Source organism: Montipora foliosa, chromosome 6 (genome assembly GCF_036669935.1).
Source record: "Montipora foliosa isolate CH-2021 chromosome 6, ASM3666993v2, whole genome shotgun sequence".
Taxonomy (NCBI): domain Eukaryota; kingdom Metazoa; phylum Cnidaria; class Anthozoa; order Scleractinia; family Acroporidae; genus Montipora; species Montipora foliosa.
In genome coordinates this window covers 71,184,950-71,194,949 of record NC_090874.1, presented here as the reverse complement: position 1 = coordinate 71,194,949, position 10,000 = coordinate 71,184,950, and the positions used below count along the sequence as shown (strand labels likewise).

The 10,000-nt window shown below is 38.5% G+C and overlaps 1 protein-coding gene across 2 annotated transcripts in view; it reads right to left on the bottom strand.

Annotated features, from left to right (window-relative positions):
• The window catches only part of LOC138008324 (short transient receptor potential channel 2-like), a 59,340-nt gene that overhangs the window by 35,099 nt on the left and 14,241 nt on the right, over positions 1–10,000 (bottom strand). For both annotated transcript variants that reach the window (XM_068855630.1, XM_068855629.1), the window contains exon 5: positions 9,763–9,955. In XM_068855630.1, the coding sequence (XP_068711731.1) occupies positions 9,763–9,955 (193 nt within the window). The remainder of the gene's footprint in view (positions 1–9,762; positions 9,956–10,000) is intronic.

The following is a 10,000-nucleotide window of genomic DNA, read 5'->3' as shown; positions in this document are numbered from 1 at the left end:
AATCTAAATGCCTCAACTGCTGATTAAGGATGGGATTTTCCCACTTAATGTGCAATGCCTCTTTGATCTTAATTTGGAATTTTGAGGCGGCAGAATCGAAGATCGTGAAACGTGCTCGTGAGCATCTCTTGTCGGACAAGTCTTCGCATGTTTACAGACACCTGCAGTCATCTAAGGCCTGTCATGACTCTTGTAACACAGAATGTTTCACGATCTTCGATTCTGCCGCCTCAAAATTCCAAATTAAGATCAAAGAGGCATTGCACATTAAGTGGGAAAATCCCATCCTTAATCAGCAGTTGAGGCATTTAGATTTGTCTCTTTCTTTTTAATTACGTTGCTCTTTTGTCTTTTATTTTATTGCTATGTGCGCTATTTTGTTTTCTGCGCATTTTCACACTTCATATTCAAATTGTACACACGTAATTTTGCAACATACCTTAACATAAATTCAAATGGACAACCGTTGAAAAGCTCATTTGCAACTGAAGATGACATGAGTATGTCGAAACATGTTTTGTAAATTGAAAACTGTCGTTTCTTTTTTGAGAGTTATTGTTACTCTGCTATCTTTGCGTCAATTTAAAGTCTCATAGAAAATTCATAATGTAAACAAGAATAAGCAACAAAAATGTCAAACTATTTAAGCTCAAACTATTTCTCAAATGAGAGTAAATAATTATATATTGTTATCTGAGTAAACGTATCCGCAAGATTCCTGCAGCATGCACTGTCAATTTTTGCTTGAAAGTTTGGTAAATTATACGCCATCCCGATGGCGCATGAAACAATAGTTGTTTCTTTTCAGGAACCCAGCCAATAAATGTTCTTCTCTTTCCTCAATAAGGCAGAACAATCCAATGTACCGTAACAAGTACCGTATATGCCAAGGTCTTTCACAATGAAACTTCTTTTCCTTAGTCATTAACACTTAATAGGCTTCTCCTCTACCATCATCAGCAGCTTCAAGACAGTCGAAGTCGCTTGTCCGCCATTCTCTCGCGTGAGCTTGAGTCAAGTCACGTGATGATAAAATTCTCAGAATTGGTAGCCTTTTCTCTAGTTTACATGATGAGGTATTTCTACACCATCTATCAACACAATGTCATTTTAAAGTCTACTATGATCAAATTTTTATCCCTTGCATTTTTAGGTTTATCACATAGAATTCCTGGAAAGATTGAAAACACCTTTTACCGTTTGAAAATATCTGCATTGGTTCCGGAGAGACTTAAGTTTGAAAAATGCGTAAAATATGCAAATGAGAGGATTGATGACGTCATTCACTCAACCGAATCTAACAGCAACTATGAATAGAGATATGTTGGTCAATTTGCATCAGAGACCATTGAAACTTGGTAGGCCAATAGGCTTTAAAGAAATTGGTTTCCATGGCAGCTCACTCCTTTCCAGTTTCCACCAACCTAGTTACAATATTTTGGTGATTTTAAAGGGAAAGTACGGTCTAGAAAACGTTTCTCTGAATCGAAAGTTATTTACCTGTGTTGTCATACTTGACCACTCATTTGGACTAAATTTGTTAAATAGCCAACAATAACGCTTCAAAAATAGGCAAATTGAAATTGAATTCAGCCATCTTTGTTTTTGTGGATGCAAACGAGGCTATGACGTAGCAATAGTCAAGGATTTCTCCGAATGAGTAAATGTACTTGATGCAAAGAGGAAAAACACGGGCGAGGAGAGCAATACTTTGTAGACTTGAATCTTAATCCAGAGGCTAAATTGTATTGATATTGGCTCCACCTCTGAACAGACTTACCTCGTGGTCGTTAAACAGGGTTTTATGTGAGTTATATGCAGGAGTTTTACAAAGCGAAAGAGAGCTTGCAGTGCTATCCCGCGCTCATTGCTGTAAAATTAATGCCTGGAAATTAAGTTTAATCAGCCTACCGTGGCTTTCTACGAGATCCCTGTTACAAGTTCAAGACAAACGATCGATTTATATATATATTTATATAAATGGTAAGAGTAAGTCGTTTCAGTAGTTTCTATACTGCTTAGTAAATACAAAATTTAACCACATTTCAAGCCACGTTTATTAGCGCATAATAGTGAAAGTCGTCTATATATGGCTTGATTCAGTTTTCTCGTTCCATTATAATGATATTTTGGACTAGTTGACTGAGATTTCCGTATGAAGCGAATGTCACCAAGACCAATATTCATATACTTGAAGATCCCGCTTGAAGTCCTCCTTGGTAAACTGACAGACCCGAACAGTCAGGTTTCACGTTTGCGAAATCCATCCACGTTTTATTTTTGCCGGCCAACTTTTCTTTAAATTTTAATTTTCCGGTGTAATCTTTGGGTTTTTTTTAATTTTTATGTGCGTTCTTACGTCTAGACATGTGTCTAGTTTCATCCCCCTAGAAAGCGTACACCCCAAAAGCGGTAATTGTTGATGTCAAAAAGCCTTGCTACGTGTATTGAGCAACATCTGACAGTTTCGTCGGCTTATTCTAAATTAAACGCTTCCCCGCGCGAAAGCAAACACATATGTTTGCTGAAGCATCGAAGACCGTTGTCGATGAAGGGAGAAAGTGAAAAAGGTAGGCTTGTCGAATATTTCTTTGTCTCATGTTCAAGGTTTTTGTCTTGTTTACATTTGCTCTGGTTGATTTTGGCCGCCTAGTTTGATTGACTAGAAAATCTATAAGTATTAAATGACTTGAGTTTCTGTCGCACTTATGGCCTACATGGCCTACTACCTATTGAACCACAAGACCGTTTACCATAGTTCGTCTTACATTTGAATTACTCGAAGCAGAAAGGTCACACAATATTGAGAAAGTGATCGGGGATCGAAGAACTTGGTAAGGTCGAACACGTTTGTTGACTATTGCTACGTCATAACACGTAATATCCAAGATGGCGCTCTCCAAGTCACGAAAGAGGCAACTTCAAAGTGCTCTTGTCACATTTTAACAGGGAACTGGACAAAACGGCAATTATTTGGGGAAAAGTTTTCGTAATTTGGAGAAACTTTTTCTAGACCGTACTTTCCCTTTAAGGTACAAAAGCATTTAGGCACACAAACAGATATGAGGAACCATGGGCAAAAACAGAATGCCAAAGGTGGCCAGCAAAGCCTTGGAACCCAGTATGTTGCCATGGTAACAAAACGGGTATGCACACTTTCTGGAATCTTACTGCAAACAATCACAGGTGACCCAAACGCATAATTCGAAGGCTTAGTCAAAGTAACGATTTATAGAGTTTATAATGTATGGGTAACATGAAATGCCGAAAAAAACGGCCATACATTCTCTTATAGAAAACCCCTCGTTAATGGGGTCACCCGTTAAAACGGCCAACGACCACAATTTTAAATCCCAAACAGTAGAAACCTCTGAAATTTCACCATGTAAGCCTGGTTTCCATATGATCTGCAACGGTCTGCGAGGATCGGAAGCTGCCTGCGTCGGTCTTAACGCAGACTATCGTAAACACAGGAGGCAAATGTTTCCATTTAAATCTGAAGCGATCGCAGACAAACGTACCACTAATCCTCTGCGACGCGAGGAGAAAAAGGAGTGCACTTACTTCAAGTCTGATTAAACGTGTTTCAAGGCGAACAATAGTGTCTCGCCGCATAATTAATGCATGTTTTATGGTCGCCGATAGGACATAGTTCATCTCAGACACACGTTTCCATTCAAAATTGTCTTAGTCGGTAGCGTCGTAAAGGTCGGTAAAGTAGACTGAACTAGATTCAACTTTCCCGATCATCCACACCTTGTGCCGGAGACCAGCAATCATGTCGAGACCGATCGCAGATCATATGGAAACCAGGCTTCAATACGGCCACCCGCGAAAGAAAACCAAAACGCCTGTGACATGCCAATTTCATTGACCTTTGTAATTTACCACGTTAATGGAACAGCCGATTTACTGAACAAAGTACTGTTAGCAACACTTTTCCTTATTTTCATTACAAAGATGATCTTGACACTACCGTAGAAGCATCCAGTAAGGCAAATTACGAAGGGATTAAGTCATTGTGCTTTCATCAAAAACACGACTGATACTCAAGTCAGACTTAATAGACCTTTTCGGCTTGTACATTTTGTTTTCCCAATACAGATCATGTGATAATACTCAGGAGGCTTGGTCCTTTGTTTCGTTCATTAAAATGAGGGCATGCAAGCATGAATATGCCTGCGTGCACTCTTTTTAATGAATAAAACAAAAGACCAAACCTCCTGAGTATTATCACATGATCTGTATTGGGAAAACAAAATGTACAAGCCGAAAAGGTCTATTGGATAGAGTGTAATGTAAAGTGCAAGGTTTCTATCCCATATGAATCATGTGAGCGTTAGCCCTACTGATGGAAATGGGCCCACGCAAGGACAGAGAAAAGCTCTAACCAGGGTGGGAATTGAACCCACGACCTTTGGGTTAGATCTCCGCTGCTCTACCGACTGAGCTAGAAGGTCAGACGGGAGCAGGCCGTGGGAACTGAAGACGTAAAAGTCACGGCAATGAACATTTTCAAGTACAAGGAAAGGTTAACAGACTTAACTGAATAGAGTGTAATGTAAAGTGCTACAATAGGTTTCTATCCCATATGAACCATTTGAGCGTTAGCCCTACTGATGGAAATGGGCCCACACAAGGACAGAGAAAAACTCTGACCAGGGTGGTATTTCGGATAGGAATTAGCTTTTTTCGATATAATAAAATTCAGCTGTAAAGAGAGGTTCTGAGGACACAGACAAAGGCCGTTGATGACCGCATTAACGGATTTCCACTGTATGCGTTCGGGTCGCCTGTGCAAAGAATCAAGCATTTCTGATACAAATTGGCTGAGATATTTTTTAAAATAATATTTGATCAAAATTCGGTTGAGTTTATGACGTCTTACTTGATTAATTTGCATATTTTAAAAACTTGAATATCTCTGGGACAAAAAGAGATATTTGAAAATAGTAAACAGCATTCTTCTTCTTGCACAGACCACAGGATTAGTCTCAAAATGGCTTAGATAAGAAAGATGCGAATTTCGTCATAAAAAGTAACACTTTAAAGGAAGAATATTGTGGGCTTTTGTGGTACGGTTGCCATTTTTATTCCTGCATCAGATATAAAAAATGTACATGTAACACTTGCGCTACACGTGAATTTATGCGTATGTCTGGTTTACTGGCCTGGCACATAAATTAAATTTAAGAGAATTTCTTTGAGCTTTGGCTGTTGTTCATCTATCAAGCTACCCATTAACTCTGTACAAAGAGCAAATTACAGCAGGTTTCCTCAAAGTTGTGGAGTTTAGGGGATTGGCAGTGTTACTATACAAATGGTGCATTTGGTTACAAAACATGTGATCAAGATTTGGAATTGTGTGTGGCAGAATAAAAGATAAAGGTTGTTTAATCTCTTCTGATTGACTACAGGTCATGAGTTCTTGTGAAGAGCATCGCCATCTGGAACTCGACCATGTAAATTAAATTGAACTAAATTGCATGAAGTGCTTAGAGTAAGACTTCTCAACCTTACAATACACACTTTCTTAGGCCTTTTCTTTAGTTGAAGTTAAGCTTACATCAGTATTACATCTTAAGTAAATAACTTCAATTATTGTTACTGACCTTAAATTTGTTTCAAATTGGTTATTTCATTAGTTATATTTGTTCTTTTAAAATTGCAAATATTTTGAGGCATCATATAGGTTTTCGAGTTGGATTTTCGAGTAAGGATGTAGAGTTGTTTTTTCGAGACGGTAACTAGTAATCCAGCTGCAAAGAATCGGGTACTTTGTCTGTAAACCCTATCGTAGATTTCCAGTGCAATGCAGTCAACAAAAGAATTCCTGAAGGGTTGAGGTTAGTGTTTTGCCCTTTTATTCAGCGACATCACGATGTAAAGCATACATGAAGTAAGAGGCAAGACATTGAGTCTTACATGAAGTCATTACATGCTGCTAATTTCAAAAATAGCAAGATAGGAAAAACAATAAAAATACGATAACCGAGAGTACATCGAAGGTAAGATATTGGATTTGATTTTTTTTTTGTCATATCTATTCTGGTGGTACAAATATAGAATTAGACACAACAAAAGCCAAATATATAAATCCTATAATTACTGGGTTGCCAGTATGGCAATCCCAGTCGGAAATTTGTGTAATATTTCTCAGTTTAAAAAAAAAAAATCCGTGTATGTAAAAGTCTTGCCTGTCGATGTCACTCCCCTCCTAAGTGGTGTCTTTGTGCATAGAGGTTGTTTACCATTTACAAGCAGAAACCGGTTGGTACTAGGTTTGCACAAATGGTAAGCAAAAATTCCCGAATGGGAAATTTAGTTGGGATAGGCGTGTACCACTTGAAAAATTCGTTCACGTTTACCGAGAGAGTCTGGAGGGAGGCAAAATCATGGGGGAATGCAAATGATAAACACGTTTTCCGTTTGGAAATTCCGTTTGGGAATTTTGGACTACTATACCTTTCGAGAAATCCCGTTTTCTCCTGAAATTTTCCATGTGGGAAGACCAAAATAGGCTTACCATTTATACTCCAACCGAAATTTCCGGACTTTTCTGGTAAATGGTAAACAACCAGAGTCTTCTGTGCGTAGGCTAGGTTTGAGGGGAGTTAACTGAATAGAGTGTAATGTGAAGTGCTAGTGCTCTATTCAGTTAACTCTGTTTAAAATATAAGTGCTACACGGCCAACGTTTGTATAAACGTAACCTTTCCTTGTAGGTTTGAGGGAGCTGGGGTAATGCGTAGATTTCTCTGGTGCACACAGGGGAACATTTAATTAACCTGCAATGGCGTCGAAAGTCATTGTAACGCGAACGGCGTTTTAGTGGATCTTTAAACAAAATATACCCTTATGGAGCTCAAGAATGGAACGTCAATTGGATAAACAGGACAGGCGATGAAAAATAAATATCTGGAATTTTAAAAGCGACTAGTAATGGACTTCGACAATAATCTTTCCCCGGTCAACCCGAAATCAAAGTGAGCTGTTCTTATATTTTGCCAAATGTGCTGTTATGTACAACACTGAAACCAAATGAAAAATTCTCTTGTAACTCAGTATGGGTTCAACAAAGACAGAGAAGGAATCCACAAAGTGGATCTGTGATCTCAGTTGTCTGGCTATTTGTATTTATTTGTATTCAACTCGGCACAGTCTTCCGGTAACAATTGGAAATTTGACTAATTTAATGGCGTCGAAAGTCATTGTAACGCGAATGGCGTTTTAATGGATCTTTAAACAAAATATACCCTCATGGAGCTCAAGAATGGAACGTCAATTGAATGAACAAGACAGGCGGTGAAAAATAAATATCTGGAATCTTTAAAGCGACGAGTAATGGTCTTCGACAACAATTTCATTTTTCGCCTTTGGATATCAAATGAGCCTTGTTTCTAATATTTTACTAACTTGGTATTATATAATACACTGAAATCAAGTGGCAATTTTTTATGGATTTAACAAACATTGAAGGAATCGAACGCCTTGAATGCATCACAGTGTTTACTGAAGTCGCATCTTAGTTGTCTGGCAATTTACATTTATTTTGTACTCAACTCTGCAAAGGTAAAAAAAAATGGGAATGTGACAGTGAAGAATTATTTGAATGAAAGCTTGTTGTCTCTTTTGTGCTTCATTATTTACGGTGAAGGTTGTTTCGAAAAGGGTTTGATGTGAACTGTCAGAAATGTATTTAATTGCATATGCTTTATGACACGGATTGTATGTCTTGTTTGCACGCGCGCAATTGAAATAGGAAGGATTTTTTTGCCTCTAATAGCAAATATGTTGTTTGTTTCAATAAATTTACACTGGAAAAGGTTTTTGTGATATTTCCAGCCTTTGTGAATTTTAATATCATGTTCTGTAATTTTCGCGCTTACCAAATTTGCATACGGGAGGATTTTTGTGGTACTGCTCTGTAAGCAGTGCGCGCGTAAGTCACGAAAATAAACAGATCTGTTGGAAGCGTGTTTTCATGTTGCAAATTTTGTGCTGATGGCAAAATATTTTATTCTCGATCGACCGTCCTGAAAATCCTTCTGCTCTTCCTCAAAACGGTATATCAAAATTTATTTACTTTTGCATCAATATTTGTTTTGCATAAAGCAAGCTATCAAAATCTGTACCTTGCTGGCATATTTGAGCTTTACAATAGAATTTTCGGTCCTATGTTACTGTTACAAAGTGGTATATATTTTAGATTACCCATTCAGATACTAACCCCGCCGGACAGGGAGGAAATTCAGTGAACTCTTGTATTACAAAGCTGTCAGATGCTCAGAATGCACGCTTAAACTTGTGGTGAAAAGAAGTTGTGAGGGAACTTGAAAATGATCAACATGTCAGCCCAGAAGCCAATGTTTCTCGATTCCCTTTTATTTTCTTCAATCTTCCTGGGTTCAGTAGTTTGCTAGTAACCACATGTCTTTTCAGGGGGCTATTTTCCTAAGACTTCTACCATGGCACTACAATGATATACAATACCAAATCAATATTGTGTACTATTAAAGCTACATATTACGCAAAGGCAACCTGAACCTCCTGGAAGAAAAAACGCAGCTCAGTTGACAATATGGAATAAAGCGCTGTCTTACTGCACTACCACACGTAAACAATGCGTGCCTATTTTTTCTAAAGATGACAGGAATTTCTTTTTTCTGACAAATGATTTATAGGCCGGTAGCCAGGTTTTTAACCTCACCCTGTTTCGTCGTATGAACGTGTGATCCAAAGGGCCTCTGCTGGTACGACTTCTGGGTGACCCCTTAAATGGTCTTAATGACCTCCGACTTGAAAAAATTGCCTGGAACGCTGCAGGTTAATACCATCTAACTCAGTTCCTTCTGTTTTTGAGTAACACGTGCGACAGGCAACCCAGTATACGCTCATGGATCGTCTAGTTCCACCATGTTTTGGATACCAACAAATGGCTCCAATGCTGCTTTACAGTGCTTTCCTAGTACCTCCCCCCCCCCCCCCTCTTCCCCCATGACTGTTCTGTTTTCCGAATTTTAAGCGATTGGATATCATACTGCCCACCAAAAGCACATGTTCAAACCACATCCATTCCATAGCAAAGCATTTTCTACATCCCACGAAATTTCTTCTTGTCCCTGGCCATCGATTATTGCACGCTTGTACACGTCACTCAAGTAAGTAAGGTATTTATAGGTCTCCTCGCCATGGAAACTCAAGGCCTGCCCACCCCTCCTGCTATGCACGTTACGAAAATTAAGTGTCAGCTATAATTGTTTCCAGGCAAAAATACAATTACGAATGCAATACTAGGATAAATTAAACAAGATTGCCGTTACCGATCTGCCATCCTCGTTCTCCTCCATCTTGGAAAGACCTCAAGACGATGAACAACACCACTGACAAAGTACATTGTGTAAAACCACTGAAAATTTATTGGAAACCCCGCCACAAAATCCTAACTCGAAAATCCAACTCGAAAATCCAACTCGAAATCCAACTCGAAATCCTAACTCGGTAAATAGGCAACCTCCTTGACAGTAACAGTGTCCTCCAGGTCATGTGCACATTGTCTCTATTACTGAATTTTAAAAAAAAACTACACAAGGACTCTTTAAATTTACTTGATAGCGTATGCCTTGTGAATGATAGAGAATATTCAATTTTCCAAGCCATCACGAATGTCATGATAGCTATATCTTGACCCCGATCTTGGATGAATGGTTTGAAATTTGCATCTACCTGTTGCCATGGCTAAACTGTACTCGTCATTACCCACCTCTTCTCTTCCTTCTCCATATGTTGATTGAGCGAATGGCAAACAAGACGATAAACACCAAAGGAAACAGGAAAACATCTAGCAGACAATAAAACTTTAGTAATGTCCATTTCCAAACGCTTGGCTCCAGATCATCGAATCTTCCTTTCCAAATCTTGTCTAACAACTTGTAGATGACAGGGTGAGAAAGAAACTAGAATAAAAAATACCAAAAAAGGAATTGAAGTTTTCTTTAAAA